Genomic DNA, 16115 nt, shown 5'->3' with positions numbered 1-16115 from the left:
TCATAGTCAATATCGTGAATACTTCAGCTGTTATCTGCTCTGTTATCTGCTCTGTTATCTGCTCAATTGAGTCCGTAAAACCCCCCCTCAATTATTTCAATCCAACAGCAAATTGTTTTTGCTAACTCGTTCCTTTGTTCAATTTTTATTCTTCGACGGAATATAGTTCAAAAACCGCTTGGACCACAAAACAACTAAACGCACTCCAGTCCTCCTCCGTTTGACATTTCTTCCCCTTTGACGGATTGTATGAAATCAAAACAAATCCTTGTACATAAGTGATTATTTTGTAGTGCAAAATAACGAAAAGACTGTGTGCAGCATGTAATAAAAGTATACTTGTCTCGCCAACACCATGAAAGCCACCATCATGGGGGAAACTATCTAGTCAAATTGCACTGCAAAAGTATCATTAGGAGAAAGGTGATTTAACGAACGCAACAATGACGGACCACCGTAATCGGCGAAGAAACCCGTTCGATGCGGATCAGACCGTACTCCGGAGCGACGAACCGATGGACGATCACGAATGCCAGGATCCAGAGAATCCCTGCGACGGACCACTCACAGCGATGACCGAATCGTACAGCGAAATCGCCTATACGCACAACCTTTTCGCTGGTCCCGGGCCAGACGAAACGGACGGGGGAGCCAGCAACGGAAACCAACCGGACGGATCGTCTTCTTCGTCGTCCTCATCGCAGACGAAAAAGCGACCCGATTCGCTTGTTTGCGATAGTCGGAAAGGTAAGCTTACGTCTGAGCAATCCTCGCACGATGTATTGACCCTTTCCGTTCCGTCCGCAGCTTCCTTCCCGTACAATCTGGAAGGAACGGTTCGCGTCGACGGTAACATGACACACTTTGTAGCAGAAAACTTGGAGTACAAAATAAAGCTTGCCAGTCCGGTGACGGTTACGCGGAAAGATTCCTGCAACCTGTCCAGCTCCCGCCAGAGCACCCCGTCGGCGGCAACGGCGGGCCCCAGTGGCATCGCGCATCTTGCGCTTCCCGGAAGCGGCGCCTTTCGGGGGCATTCCGGGGGTCGATCCGAACGTGGCTCCTCCGTCGATCCGAACGTGCTGAACGAAATCGAAAGGGAGGCCCAAGCGTTGGCCGCTTTGGTGGACAATCTGTCGGAAAGTTTGTGCAGCGTGCTGCACTCGATCTCGGCGATCACTGCGGACAACGTGGAGATCTACAAGAACGCCGTAACGAAGCTGACGGACTGCATGGACGCCAACATAAAGTGCATGTACACGATCATGGCAAAGGCGGAGGAGATCTCTAAAACGATTAAACCGGCGGAAGCGTTAGCAGTGCGCATGTAGGTATCGACAACGAGGGCATTCGGCATACTTGTTATTTACCGTTTTTGTTTTTAGCCGCGAAATCAAACGACTAGTCGACATGCTTGAAAGCAACCTCTAGCAAGGCGACGTGTGGGCAAAAACGTTACACATTCCTTGTTACAGTCGCGTTGACGATTACCAGAGGATCGTCTGCCAACACGGCAACGGCACGTTCGGCCTCGGCAATTCAAGCGATTCTCTGTGAAAAAAGTATTTTCTTTTAGTGTGCTTTAGGGTAACTATTTTAGCTCCGGACTCCCACCTTTTGGTTCGTTTACTGACGATTGCGCCATGAACATAGCGGTTAACAAGAAACGCACGGCGTTTAGTTTATCATTACTGTTTTATATTTAACGACAAAAAAGAGAAACACCGACTAACGATATGAAATAAATATATAATAACCATACCAAAGAGAGGATCGGGAGAGGACAGCGAAAACGCCAGTTGTGCATCCGATGCTTAGAGAGCAATTGTGGTTGCTCCACTGGACTTAGCCGAGCCAGCGCCTCTCACGACAGAGATTTCCGTAAAGTGTCCTGATTGTTAATAAATTAATCCTCTCCCTACTGACCATGTGGCTCTGATTACTGATCACTTACTGGCACTTATTCAACAAGAAACGGTGGAATGTGCCCATTGAAAACTCGCTCAATCTCTTCGGCCACCGCCAGACAGTGGCGATCGCGGTTTCGCGACGCCACCACCTGTATTCCGAGCGGTAAGCCATCTGCATCCAGACCCAGCGGCACCTGCGTTGCCGGAACGTGCAACACATTGAACAGACACCAGTAGCTAAAGTTGTAAACGTTTATAAACGCGGCATAGTGGTAAGGGGCGGTGTGCGTGGTGCTGTGATAGAACAGTACTCCATCATCCCCCAGCAGCTCGGTCAGCTCCTGATCGCAGCGACGCGTCAGCTCTCTCATCACATCCTCACGTTCTTGCGGTAGCAGCGTGTCCATTAGCGAGTAGACTGATGCCATCGTAAAATCACTGCGGCCAGTGAGCTTTTTGAGCAGCTCCACCAACGGTTTGACCGGTTTCCCGTTGCCGAGCAGTGTAGCAAAGTTGGCCGGTTCCTGTGTCATCCAGTACCGCCACATGTTGGTCGTATGGTCGGTTCCGATCAACTTCACACGCCGGACTCCGGTTTCTGGCACGACGTTGGTTGCAAAGTGCTGCACGACGCGACTCATCGCCTGTTTCAGCTGCGGCTGCACGGCACTACACTTGATGTCCCCGGATTCGTCGATAAAGAAGTACCGCAGTTTGCGTATATCCGTCGGTTCGTTCAGTCTGAGGGCGGCTGCTGTTTGCGGACCGACAAGGACCTTCATGGCGGGCAGTAGATCGGTCGCGTAGCGTGTCATCGGCCCAGCAACGACCATGGTGGAGGGCTCCCGGCCTGTACGAAGCGAGCAACCACGAGTGTTGACCACTCCCGTTGTTGGTTTGTGACCGTAAATGCCACAGTAGAATGCCGGCATCCGTATCGAACCTCCAATATCGGTTCCTAGGGGTTGAGATGAAACTTAAAGACAGCTCTTTTTTTGCCACTGCAGCACTCCTTACCTAAGCCAATCGCAGTGGCACAGGCGGCCAAAAGGGCTCCTTCGCCGCCACTCGATCCCCCCACGGTGCGCCGATTGTCGTAAGGATTGTTCGTCTGCCCAATGATGTTGTTCCGTGTTTCTTGCCTACAAAGCGAAAAAGCATCCCTCGGTTATGCCTGTTAAGTTCTCTGACCTGTGTTAAGTTCTCCCAAAAGGGTCATAAACCTACCAGCGGTTAATTTCTGGAATGCTCGTGGTCGCGATGATAATGCCGCCCGCTTCCTTCATCAATCGTACGCATTCGGCATCGTTGTTGGACCTAACGGTGCGCCGGGCTAGGATCCCGAGCGTGTGCAACCGATCCTTGACCGCCGTACTGTCCTTGGTCGTGAACGGTACTCCGAGGAACGGTTTGGCCGCCAGTTCCGTTTCGCCGATCAAACCTTGTTGTAACTGTTCGTCGATGCGCCGGGCTTCGTCGAGAGCGTCCACGAACGGACCGTCTAGAACGGCGTTAATCAGCGGGTTCACCTCGTTCAGCCGGTCGATAAAAGCACTGACCACTTCGTAGCAAGAAACTTCGCGCTGGCGAATCATTCTGGCCAGTTCGACCGCACTGTACGTGACGATCATGCGCTTGCGTTGCAACGCTGGACATCGCTGTTTGCTGGGTCCCCAGAACCGCTTGAGGATCACGGTAAGAATCTTGTCGATCAGCAAGTGAAAAATGGCAAACAGGCGCACCATCACTCGGGACCGTGCCATGTTGTCGGCTGTTGATTTCCTAAAAAAGCGGAGGGACCGAAACTTGATTAGAAAACTTGATCCATAAAGTCGCTGCTGATGGATTGGTGAAAGTCTAGTTTCTGCGCACTAATGCTGGGTTCTGAAACTGGCGAGGAGTTTGACGTCACCAAGAGGATGTTTTCGTGTTTGATTACCTTGATATCCTAATCGTTGCAGGGTTACGGTTTACTGTTCGACGAGGGCCGACTTTTTTGAATAACTGTAGTAAGAAAAGTTTGCTGTTTCGACGCTTTCACCCGTGTTCCGTGGACCGAAGCCAAGTGGCAAATTCGAGTTGCGCATATGTTTAGAGAAACGATGGCCACAACCACAAAGCAATGACTCGACAAACGGCAAAGTAGGCCGGTAGCAGTTTGACAGGTGTTTGGGTTATTCGATGAGCATGTGTGCGTTTCGGCCGGATATAATCGCGCAAAGTCGAATAAAAGCTCGGCCAGGCGAAATGGTAAACAAAACCACAAATCATTGGGTTGATCGAAAAGTGACGTGTGGAAACAGAAATTCTAGAGGAGACCAACACCCGACAGGAAACAAGTTTCCGTTCTAGGGACACATTTCCACGTTTTTCCCATTTGGCAGAAAAATAATTTAGTTTATAGAACTGACAAACATTTATCAATTCATTGTTCTAGGCCCATTTAGAGTGTTTTTTACAAATAATAACGTTAACTTAAGATATTTGTGAGTAGAATAACAGAAGTATATGATTCTAAGAAATGGGTCACGTATAAATGATATTGTAAAACTATATTGATAATCATTTTCATTCTTATCGAATCAAGAGACCAAAACTTGTAAATGATGTGAGTGTGTTATTCTTTGAGCTTTGCTATCATTGTTTGTTTAGTTAAAAAAGGTTTAGTTTAAAAAGATTGACGAAAATAAACCATACGATTGTGATGCCGGTAGGGTCTTATCATTAAACGTTTATTTGTTTTACATAATATGCACAGTGTATCTTGGAGATATCAATCAATAAATAATACTTTGCTAAGAGGTTTAATCTTCGGCACCGTGGATTGTTGTGAAGCGGCGAGCAAGGCAACCAGGAGTGCGGTACCACGGATTGCCATGCTCAGAATACTATCTGGCAACTCTTACGAAGCGATCGTTTTTGAATTAATTGAAATCTTCCGCATCTTCTGCATGCTGTGATCTTTCGTTTCGTTAGCATCGTCGAGCATTGTTTGCAATTTTTTAAACGTAATAAACGAACGTCCAGTAGAAAATGTTAAAGATCACGAACGCGACCGGGAAGGCGAACCGTGAACGTTTATCGATCCAAATTGCGACCTGCTGTGGGGTCATCGTCGTCCAGCCGTTGCCGTTCGCGGTGCCATCGTTTCCGGTCTGCTCGTCAACCTGAATCGAAATATTTCCGTTCGATTTTCCGACTACCTTGTCGGCATCTGTCGTCATAATTATCGGGACGTTACTGTTGGTGTTGTTCTGCGGAATAGCCTACGAGAGGAATGGAGTTTTTTAACGTTTTTTTAACATTCTACAGGTCATGGAAAACACAAACATAGACACATACATGCACAGTAAGGTAATTGTTGAAGGAGTTGTTCGAAGCACTGGTGTTTGAATCAGCCAAACTGGTGCAGGAGTGCGACTTATGCAAGCCGCTCATTTCCTTCCGGGCCGGGCGGGGAGTAAGGGCCTGCTTCAGCACGTGTTTACTGTTCACCTTCTTCACCTCGACGTTGCGCTTCCGACGCCAGATCGTGTTGACGAACGCAAACTCGACCAGACTGCCGAAGATGAAGCCGGTGCAGCCGAGGAACCAGATTTCCGACGCCTTGATATAGCTCACCTTTGGCAGTGTCTTGCCCTGAGCCGAGGCCAGAGTAATAAACGTCAACATAGTGCTTGTGCCAAGTGTGATTCGGGGCGCCGACTGGTCAGCCTGAAAGAGTTTTAATATTTTATTAAATTATTATTATTATATTTAAGTAGTAGTAAGTAGTATGCTTTAAAACATTTCACCAACCTGAAGCCAGAACGTGACCCAAGAGATTGCGACCAACATTATCGAGGGAATAAAGTAATCCATCATGTAGAAACCCATCTCTCTCGCCAAGTGAACTGTGAAGCTGAGCGAACTGTAATTACCAGCTGAAAGCAAAAGTAAGTAATTCAAAATGTTGTTCCTCAAAACACATACTGTGTACCATATTTATATTCATATGATTTGTATGACATCAAGCTCTAGATGCATCTTCACCTACCGAATGCGCCATGTCGCAGATCACTCAGGTCCGCATTGATCACTGTTTCGTTCGTGAACATATCCAGGAGCACATACTCCGTCAGGTGCAGTTCTGGTGCCAGGGTCACGGGCGACTTGTGTTCCCACAGTAGCTCCAGATCGTCTTTATTGTACATCCCTGTGGCACAACGAAACAACCCATTATTGAAAAGAGAAGACATTAAAAGAAAGGGGCGATCATTAACCTACAGCTTTCCAGCACGGTCGAACAGTGTTGCTCGTCGAAGGGGAACTTTTGAAGGTTCATCCAGCAGTACAGCGTGGCGCTGATTCGAGTCGAAACGATCACCGTCCCATCGGGTGAGATCGATGTGAGGATGTCCTTCTCGGCTGTGCCGAGTATGTCGGAGCTGCGCTCGTTCGCCAGGAAGACGTGCGGCACCCAGAGCAAATCGCGCAGCGACTGCTCGCCCATGATCGGCTTCGTCCGATTCGGTGCCACCTCTTTGAATACCAATCGCGAGTCGACGTACCGGAACTGCAGCAGGGCGTGGATTTTGAATTGCTAAATGTCGCCACGAAACCGGATAAGGACGGATTAGGAAATTAGCTAGCCGTAAGGTCACACCGGCCGAAAACCAGAAGTTCCTTGAGAATGGCGTCTTACCAGATCGTGAGCTTCCAAATTTTGCATAAAATAAATGTACGCGCGTGCGTAGACCTTCACCGGTTGGTTGGTACCGTTTAGTGATTCTAGGATAATAATAAAGAGGTTTTATGAGTGTTTGAAGGGCGCGCACGAAGGGCAGTCTACAAGCTATTTTTTTCCGCACTCAAAAGCTAACCTCTTTTCGGTCGTTCCAGGCGATCGTAGCGACAAACGTGCGTTAATCGTGTGAGTAGTTGCGTTTGCGATAGCTGATCAGCGCCTTCCAACGTTGGGCATTCGGACTCCCTAGAGAACCAGAGAATATTGTATAAAAATTCTGTAACTTTAATTGCTCCAATTAAAGATGGGAGTCGCAAATAGGCACAAATAGATGTAGATGTTGGTGCAATTTGTATGAGAATGGCTACACAAAAACAATAAACATAAAATGGGCCACTAAAATGGTGAAGGTAGAAATATGCAATTACAACATTATTTGTATCTTCCTCAAGACAATCGGAACATTGCGAGGCCAACATTCTCAACGAGCCCATCGGCCCCGGAATGTATCATTACCATCGTCGTCGACGTTCGTCTTCACCGTCGTCGCTGGCATTCGTTAAACTGGGTTGGCCGGATTTGCCGTGGCATTGCGACGGAAAAAGTTCAATGCTTACCAGTTCCGATGACCTTGTTTATTTTGCCGCTAATAGGTTAATAAAGTTTCCTGACTCCCATACCTTCCACCTCTTACACAGCTCATGGCTTTATTATGCGCGCAGAAACTCCTTCATCCGGCCAAACGTAATGTCCTCCACTGTCTATCTGTGGTTCTGTGTAGCTCCATCTTGGCGGCAATCGGATTGTAACGAGCGGAAGGCTGAACTAGGAAATTCGAGAAACGCGTAAACGAAAGATGTTGAACTTTTCGGGTCCCTGAAACGGTTCGGGGCAACATCAAACGAAGATTATTTTGTTTCGAAGGCGAAACGGCAGCATCACCAGACAGCGAAATGGGTGCGCCATTGAGGAAGAACAACAGCAACAACAACAACCATCGTAGTGACCATCATCATCATCATCATCATTCGCTCTCTTGAATCGTAAGAATGGCAGGTTTTATTTGGTCGAACTCTCTGGTCTCTTTCAACGAAGGTAAACCACGTGTAGGAACTCTACAAATAAGACGTTTTTACGTTGCCTGTAAGTCGTCATAAAAACCGAACAAAGATCGCTCCGCCACTCTGATTTGGAACGCATCTTAATGTGTTTAAAAATCATCTCAAATGACGGAATAAATATTTGACAACGGGTTCGCTGTTTACTGTCTGGTTGAAGTCTTCCGTTCTTTGGCCAACAACTGCCTTAGAGTATACACAATCGAAAGTGATTCGTTGATTGATTCATTCGTCCAAATAATTTGACTAGATTCTAGAACCGAAGTTTGGCACGACCACACACGGTACAGCCTTTAATATCCCAAAAGATAAATATAAACATTTAAACGCATTATTCCAAAAACATATGATATAAAAAGGGTGAAGTATGGGACACTCTCGTTATAATAAAAAAACCCTACCATTTCCGTTTTCACTAATTACACGGCGAACACGTTACCGGTTCCGGCTAGAGTTTTTCATGCATGGCCTCAATCAGCTGTTGATTTATTCCTTTCGTAGCTGTTACGTGGGCTCCCTTTTGGCTGATTCGCCACCGTCTTACGCGAATTAAAAACGACCACGACGTTGACGACGAGATTTACGATTAAATCGTGCGTGCGTCGATCATCTAATTGACACCGGCGTGTGAATTTATTTACGATCAGGCGAGTGGGCAATATGCAATCGGTTCACCCGGCGATGACATAAAAATTAATCGATTATTCAATTCTCCAACAAAAAACGGTGGGCAAGCGACGAGAACTATAATATTGAGATGGTCATAAAAATAACATAAGTCAAACACAAAATCGCGCCCTTCGCCTTCTTCTGCGACACTCCCGTGAGGCCAAGTGCAAGGTCGTATGGTCTGGCCTGAAGTGCGTGCATAAGGCGCGTGAGGCAAATGAGTGCACTTAGTATGCACCGGTCGAAGTGAGCCCCGTCGACTGCAAGGTCCTCAATACAGGGAGATAGAGAGAGAGGTTAAGAGGAGGTACTAGTCAGTAACCCGATCGGTCGGCCATCGTTCGTAATTGAATCGGCCAAGCGTCGTCGTCGTCGTCGTCCACCCACACGGTTCACGGCAGCGAAAAACGTGCGCAACACGTTTTGGGACCCATTTACATGCGGTATCAGTGCTGCACCGGGTGTTCACTTTATGTCCCTGATGCAATTATCACACGTTCGCAGATTTAATAAAGTCATCGAATTTTTCGCTCATTTTAAAGTGAGTGATAAATTGTTGCTCCCGGATTGTTGCTACTGCATGTACTCATTTGTCGAAACTATTGCATTGACGATCACGTAACCTGGTAATAAGCATAACTGAAAATTGTGACGGGGATCGAGACGGATTTACACTCTCTTAACATAAAATGTACTAATTAGATACAAGATCTAGTGAGCGATAGAATGAACACTCTAACGAAAGCAAATGTTTTACTCGTTCTCAAGAATGTTTCCAACTTGTTTTTGGACAAAGTAAAACATCCATTATAAGTTCCAGTTGCTTTTGGAAACCACGCTGGTCTGCAAGGACGGTCCCTCTAATGCCTCGTATGACATCCGCATTTGAGCTCCTGTTCGATGTAAGTAGTAAGTGGCCGCTTAACTTGGCCAATAATCGAGCGGGCACCCGGTGATCGGGAGGTATTAAAACGCTTAACCAATTACCATCCGCCGTGAGGTTATTTACTTTTCACAAGCACCTCGACGTACTTGGCCCGCAAGTGGTCTGCAGCCGTGGCTCGTGATTTACTGGTTCCGTAGCGGGTCACATACGCACCTACCTTGTTGTTGGCGGTATGCCTTTGGGAACCATGTGCTCACCGAACAATCAAGGCCGTTTAAAGAGTGAATAAAAACAAAATGAAAGCGTCTCAAGAGGAGAGCCCATCATAAGAGTCGATCGACTCATTAGGAATCCCGTTCGCAGCACAAGGGTAGCATTGTAAAAATACTTCCGGTAGAACCAGTTTTCAAGATCGCGGATAGTCCAAGAGGAATCAAAACATAACGCCATTTCCTTCAACATAAATTGGCTACAGGCGTTCGCAGTGTTGTAACTTGTTGTTCTCCTCCAAGAGATTTGCCTAAACCAACAAATCCTATTCAATCATATTTGTCGTGGAATGAGCAATAGAGATCCTCACGTGCTCAAACTATTGTAATTTAAATCGTTTCTCGCGTGCACCGTTTTGCGCACTGGTACCACGTGTAGTCCGTTGCTGCATTTCCATAGCCTGCATCTTGTGCTCTGCCAATTGCTGAAAGCTGGAGCAAAACGGTACGGGAACGATCTCCTCGCGATGATCACGTTCGGAAACTCAACGCAAGCGGGACTAGGAGCGATGTGTTTATCGGTCATGCATTAACGATTTGTTTTCTGTTTTGTTTCGTTCTTTGAAAAACGGTTTGAAAATTATCGCATTTACTTATCCTCTCACCTTCGGCACGATTTTTCAATTGGGTTTCCGACTCGCCGAGCGAGAAATCATGTCGTTGAAATAATCACTGGAGGTTCCCAAAGTGTGACACGAGTTGCCCGATTGGGCCAACATGGGATGTAATTTGCCACTGCCACGAGAAGAAACACAGGATTTTCTGTTTTCTTCTTAACAAATGTGACACTTCTTCGAAATTGACCAAGATTGAATTACCGATCGTTTGTGTCTTAATTTCATCAACTCGTAAATAATGACGTGAGATGATTGTCTCTTCTGTCTTCTGTTCATGTGACCCCATTCCAGTTCAATCTTTTAAATATCCTTCCAATTAAACTAAAAGAGTAATTTTACTTATCTACCTTTTCCCAGAACTTTGTAAAAACCTGGTTAAAAGAAGAAATCATATAATAAACAGGATCATACACGCATCGAAAGATAGAAGAAAGAAGTCAATGGACGTTTGGCAGATTATTCAAGAGGCAGAGTCTATTTTACGACCCAAACACGTGAGCTTCATAACTCTTATCTTCAAACAAAAGAATATTTTACGTAAAAATGACAAACCAAGGCTATGAGTTTCTTCAACCGCCGTGCGAAAATAGCTTCTTTTAATTTATACCCAATTTGTTAGTAACAGCTTTCGCTGACCTCCTGATCTCCTCGCGGGACTCCACATCCTCACCGTGCTCGTGTCGAACTACGCCGGAAGGAAAAAAGGCCAAAAACCGGTTCGATACCCGCTCCCGAAGCTGGTACGTAACGAAGACATTTTGCTTCAATATTGCTCCACAAACGCCGCCGTAAATCAAACAAGCCCAAGCCCTAAGCATCCGCCACTTCCGCCGAGAGCAAAGTGCATTTTGCGGGCCACACTGCACGTCTTGGGTGCGTTCGCACCCAACGTCTTGTGTTTATCGTAGAACGCACCGTGGCTCGGATCAAGCTCAATGTCACAACGCCTTCGGGGCAGGTGATGCACACGCACGGCGGTGTGTTTAGCGTCTAACGGAGCCGCAGGTTTTGCTCAGGTGTTTCGCTGCTAGGTTCATTAGATTCCGTTCTCTCTTCATAGTGGCGGTTTGCGACATATTCTCCTCGCAAGATGCCTCCGTTGCCACCCCGCAAGATGCCTCCCAGTTCAAAACCGCGCAAGACGCCATTGAACGCGTGTGCATTATTGGTTTCGATTTTATCGCACGTATCGCCCGGACAAGTCAAACACAAACACTCCATTATGGATTGCCGAGACTCGGTGGAGCACGTCGCGGTATCTTGATCACCGGTCCGATCGGGCCTGTTTCCAGGTTGTTGCCAAACTCACCATTAAAAAAACACTCAAAAGATGCTCTCATCGTTTTTGCCAACCGTAGCTGTTCTGTTATGCCAATCGACTCACACTGAGTTCGTGATTTGGCTAGAATTTTTAGCCAGAGGAGAACCAAGTTTCCGAAAATAGTGAGATGAATGTACGTGTACTACGAATACGAATGTACGAATGTACTTCAATGAACTACCTTTATCACGGCATCTCATATTCGTTTGGTTTTGTTGAAACAAAATACCCACAACCCGACAATGTAGAATGGTTTGTTCTGAACACTATTTGCCCGACCTAGCACCACGAAACTGATTCCCATATCTGGCGTGCTCTCCGATGTTCCGCTTACTGTTTCTTGGGGAACGTTCCCGGTTAGGATGCAACACCTCGCGTTTCTGTCACTAATGGGTGCCTGAAAAGGATCATGTGAGGGTGCTCCCTTTTATCATTCATCGCGTCGCGAAACATGGCCACAAATCGATACGTACGGTGTTACAGTGAACTGATGCTTAGGTGTTAATGGAAATCTTGCTCTGGAACATGTTCAGGGCTTAGGATTGGCGGTTCATGAAAGCGTCACAACCAAGTTTAACCTCTACGCGTGATAGTTCCACGGTCAACACTTCGGTAGCTCGGAGGCATCACTAGCGTTTGTTGACACGATCACTACCGGGCCGCAATTAAGAGAGCGTTTGGGTCAACAGCGCGCCAAACAATTGGTTATTCTTTTACCTAGCCAAACAAACTGATAAGTTAGACGTTTTCCGTTTCGTTCGAAAGCCTCGAGAAACGTGCCGCCACCTACATCATGATTACCATCGCCAGCAGGTTGTTATCAGCGACCAAACGGTGGCAGACGGTCTCCAGTTTACTGCCGCTATCCACCGGGAGGAAGCGCACCAAGAAATTCGCTTCTATTTGCTTTCTACGCGCAAGATAAAACCTCCCCGCCGTCCACGATGCCGTAAGGTGATCAGAGAGACCGGTTGCGCACATGTGTGACTTTCATCGTGAGATTCCCTGTTTGCCTGTAGTGAATCACCGATGGCGGCATTGCACAACAGGTGTGACTGTTTTATCCGCTCCTGGGGCACCAATGCATCACACACGAATTACTGGTCGTATTACTGGGTCAAGGAAGTTCGAAGCTTTTCTAGTTGGTGCGGCTTCGACTCATGATCATGATCAGGAAAAATTGTGGCTCCCCTGAGTTCTGTTCACTGCCCCAAGGAGTACTTACGTCCCGCTTGACTTGGCGTGTAGAGGATCGTCGTCGGTAGTGTTGACATGCAGGATGCTGGCTTCGATTCTGGCCGGTGGTAACAGCAGCTTCTGGATTTCCTCCGGCGTCATGGTGTTGTTGTCGCGCGAAACCCCATCAGGAGTCGTTCGCGGCTTCGTTGTGGTCGTCGTCGTCGTCGTCGTCTGCACAACGACTACGGCATCCGTCGACGGTACCTGAGTGCCCGCGAGTTGGATGAGGTCGACTATTTCCGTTTCATTGAGCAGACTGGATGTTACTGGGGCGGCCGGCGGTATCGTGGGGAAAGCATCAGACGATCCGGAGGATGTGGATGCTGCCGTCACTGGCAACGTGCTCGAAGGAAGCGGTGATATTGGCGTCGTTATCGTCGTCATCAGCGCAGTGGCAACTGTACCCTGTGCTGTCACGGCCGTCGCGAAAGCATGCAGGCATATCAGAAGCACGTACGCTGCCGCTGCCTGAGAATTCATCTTTACTCTCTGTGTGTGGGGTTTTTTCTCCTTGCGATCGCTGTTTTGCAGCGTTGCTACTAATTTGGTGTACTTTATTCTACGTTCTCCGGCTGCCTTCTGAGGCGCTGTCGAACGATTCGCTGCCTCGGCTAGTTGATTTGCCTACCGTTTGCCTGCTGGACTAGAGGTCCAGATACCTGGCGGTGGTTAAACTGGCGACTAGCTACAGTGACGAACCACACACATTACGCACCACACGAGAGACCTCCCCCCGATAACGGCGAAACGAGACCGGAAGTAAAACTTCGCGGACGTTGGGAAGGATCAATCACATAGTGTTCGAACTACACCGTTTCTTCACTCACTGGATGCTGTGTATACCCTCGTTCGCCTTTGCTCGGCAAAGGTTTCGTTTCTTCGAAGCCCGCCCAGTTCACCGGTGCGGCACGATCACTTTTGAAGGTCCCTCACAGTATGGCGTAGATTTTCGTCTAAGAAAACTTCTTTGAGCACCAGACACCGAGCGAGAATAGGCACTCCAAAACGTTTGTAAACGAATCACAAGAAAACACAACGAACTAAGCACACTCACATTTCACCCGAAGAGAACCACTTGTTCTTCGTTCGATCTAATATAGACAATCGTTGCTCGCAACAATTTCTTCCACTTCACAAATTAATAGAAAAACCTAGAGCCCAAGATGCAAGATTTCGACTGCAGAGCACTTGAGTACGCGCGCACGTGATCCGTCGGTCCCGAGCGCCGATTCCTTATTGAACCGCGGAGCACCGAGCCCAACCGATTATATCCGAGATGCGGTCGCGTCGGTCGTTTGTGCAATGTGTGTGTGTGTTAGTGGCCATTGCTCCGTCATCGAAACAGTCTGTTTTTCCATCCTCCAACGCTATCAAGAACAGGACGCGATCGTCGCAATTGTGCCCCTTTACTGCGTGATCGCGTTGCACTTCTTCGTTAGACGAACATTTAAGACAATGTATTTGCATTATTGTGAGCACAGCCCAGAGTTCTAGAAATTTCTCGTTGTTCACACCTTCTGGCCAAAAAAGAACTGGCGATTTTCTATTAAGTTTCGAATCAACAATTCGCCATTGAACATGGAAAACACAAATGCTTAAACCTAACGACTAATTAAAAATAACCCAAGATTCCTTAGAGTTCTTCAAGGGAAGGTTTCAGTGAAATTCAAATTTTCAAATACAGTAGTTCTCAAGAAGAGAGAATTTATGGAACAAACATCTTGTAACGTGTTAACGAAGGAATTTAGCTATCATAACAGTTTGTTATTTGAGTTTCTTTCTCTTAATTTTACATAACAATTAATAACTAAAGTCAATATGAATCAAAGCCGAAGACTTTACATTTTTATTACTATCAACGCTTTGAAGACTCTTGCTTTTTAAACATTTACAATAACCACCTCCAATGGCTAGTAGTACCGTAGGTGGAATCAAGGGTCTAGCAGTTTAAGTTGTGAGCGTGAATGAATATCTTGTAACTCGTTGGAAAATGTTGTTTTGAGTTTTGAGTCTTCGTTCCCCCTCTTACACTGCGCAGGTTTCTCGTCATTGCCTAATTGACGAAGCATGTTGCAATGACCGGAGCAAGTATCAGTCACTTTGTGTGTATCCAGTGGGAAGTGGACGAAAAGCTCATCATTGGAGCATCCTTATCATGGCGGTTACTTCCTTTCGTAGGTCTGCCCCAGTTGCACCTGAGGAGATAACATGTTTTAATTGACCGGCACTAGTGGGGAAAGACGTGAATCAGTCATCTTTTGTGACATTGAACAATACACTCCTAGACACCTAGATGCCCATTGGCTTAACGTATTTTATGAATGAAAAAACTGAGATAGAGATCATGAGCTGCTGATGCTGTAGTAAAATATAGAGAGAAAAAGTATTAATATGAACCAAAAACTAGGTAGCTAATGTTAACATGCATTCAAAGATATTGATTATTCTTTAGCTAATTATTGTTATAGTTTTCATATCAATCTAAACGCTAGTCTTTTAAATTCCTCTATTTTTCAAACGGTGTCTAACGATTGAGTATGAATTATTCTATACACAACACACAGCCCATTGTCGTTGCTTTAACATATTCGCTTTGCAATGCCGCCGACTGCCAACTAACCGCTTCCAAGGATGTCTCGTTAGGCGGCTCGAGTTCAGAAACCTATTTATCACGAATTACTAAACTGACGACCACACAGAAGGGCAAAAAAGAAAAATGTTACTAACAAGCAAAGGTTTATTGAAAAAACATGTCGTGGCTTCCTAAATAAAAACAAATTCTTGTGATCCTAGATGGCTTATTTGTTCTGCATCAAATTATCACCGTCTCCCAGCGACAGTGACGGATTTCGGGTCGGTCACGATTCCCGGTGCGTTTCTTTACATTTGTTTTATGAAAAAACCTTGCGCATCGCAAAAAACGTAACAGCACATCCAGTTTGCTGCGAAGGACATGGGGCGCTACATCGTAGACAAAATTGCCAAAAGCAATTGTCAGTTCATGATGGTGTAATTCACATCGAGTACAAATAGGGCAAACGATAACCAGTGGGGTCATGATGTGGAGCATGTGTTAAATCGTGACACATACCCCTGAGCATCGTCACAGCAATGGCACAATAGAGCCATGTAAACCGACTGACATAATATTGAACAGACAAATAATTCCAATCACAGTTTTCCAATTGAACTTGTACCTTTAATAGTAAGTTAAGATTGAAACAAATATCTTCAGTAGACCTTGCCATTAAATTTGTAAAGTACATCGTTCATAAATACGAGAACACGGATCACAGCAAAAGTAAAAAATTGAGTTTCTGGTTTTCAAAGAGTAATAGACACCTCAGGTAGAATATTTGT

At 46.3% G+C, this 16115-nt stretch overlaps 3 protein-coding genes across 3 annotated transcripts; 1 reads left to right on the top strand and 2 right to left on the bottom strand.

The window, feature by feature from the left end:
• The first annotated feature begins 360 nt into the window (after positions 1–360).
• LOC128273319 (BLOC-1-related complex subunit 6) lies at positions 361–1513 on the top strand. The gene is made up of 3 exons (XM_053011260.1): positions 361–747; positions 808–1327; positions 1386–1513. The coding sequence occupies exons 1-3, from the start codon at positions 444–446 to the stop codon at positions 1429–1431; spliced, it is 870 nt and encodes a 289-aa protein (XP_052867220.1). The 5' UTR covers positions 361–443; the 3' UTR covers positions 1432–1513.
• A 188-nt stretch (positions 1514–1701) lies between these two features.
• Positions 1702–3873, bottom strand: LOC128272715 (fatty-acid amide hydrolase 2-A). The gene is made up of 4 exons (XM_053010581.1): positions 3850–3873; positions 3138–3692; positions 2928–3052; positions 1702–2868 (listed from the first exon to the last, which is right to left on the bottom strand). The coding sequence occupies exons 2-4, from the start codon at positions 3671–3673 to the stop codon at positions 1961–1963; spliced, it is 1569 nt and encodes a 522-aa protein (XP_052866541.1). The 5' UTR covers positions 3674–3692; positions 3850–3873; the 3' UTR covers positions 1702–1960.
• A 758-nt stretch (positions 3874–4631) lies between these two features.
• On the bottom strand, positions 4632–13235 carry LOC128270665 (pH-sensitive chloride channel 2). The gene is made up of 8 exons (XM_053008076.1): positions 12742–13235; positions 6773–6882; positions 6595–6680; positions 6177–6492; positions 5947–6105; positions 5709–5833; positions 5253–5624; positions 4632–5176 (listed from the first exon to the last, which is right to left on the bottom strand). Exons 1-8 carry the CDS (start codon positions 13233–13235, stop codon positions 4913–4915), a joined length of 1926 nt encoding a protein of 641 aa, XP_052864036.1. The 3' UTR covers positions 4632–4912.
• Between the last annotated feature and the right edge of the window lie 2880 nt (positions 13236–16115).

Source organism: Anopheles cruzii, chromosome 3 (genome assembly GCF_943734635.1).
Source record: "Anopheles cruzii chromosome 3, idAnoCruzAS_RS32_06, whole genome shotgun sequence".
Taxonomy (NCBI): domain Eukaryota; kingdom Metazoa; phylum Arthropoda; class Insecta; order Diptera; family Culicidae; genus Anopheles; species Anopheles cruzii.
The sequence above is the reverse complement of the archived record's forward strand: the minus strand, read 5'-3'. Positions and strand labels throughout refer to the sequence as shown.

Coding starts and splice junctions, on each gene's coding strand:
- LOC128273319 (XM_053011260.1), top strand. CDS start 444: ATGACGGACCACCGTAATCGGCGAAGAAACCCGTTCGATGCGGATCAG. Junction 748..807: donor TGTTTGCGATAGTCGGAAAG/GTAAGCTTACGT, acceptor TTCCGTCCGCAG/CTTCCTTCCCGTACAATCTG. Junction 1,328..1,385: donor GAAGCGTTAGCAGTGCGCAT/GTAGGTATCGAC, acceptor TTTTGTTTTTAG/CCGCGAAATCAAACGACTAG.
- LOC128272715 (XM_053010581.1), bottom strand. CDS start 3,673: ATGGCACGGTCCCGAGTGATGGTGCGCCTGTTTGCCATTTTTCACTTG. Junction 3,053..3,137: donor ATTCCAGAAATTAACCGCTG/GTAGGTTTATGA, acceptor TTCGCTTTGTAG/GCAAGAAACACGGAACAACA. Junction 2,869..2,927: donor TGCCACTGCGATTGGCTTAG/GTAAGGAGTGCT, acceptor CTCAACCCCTAG/GAACCGATATTGGAGGTTCG.
- LOC128270665 (XM_053008076.1), bottom strand. CDS start 13,235: ATGAATTCTCAGGCAGCGGCAGCGTACGTGCTTCTGATATGCCTGCAT. Junction 6,883..12,741: donor CACGCCAAGTCAAGCGGGAC/GTAAGTACTCCT, acceptor CTGGTTCTCTAG/GGAGTCCGAATGCCCAACGT. Junction 6,106..6,176: donor TTCGACCGTGCTGGAAAGCT/GTAGGTTAATGA, acceptor GTTGTGCCACAG/GGATGTACAATAAAGACGAT.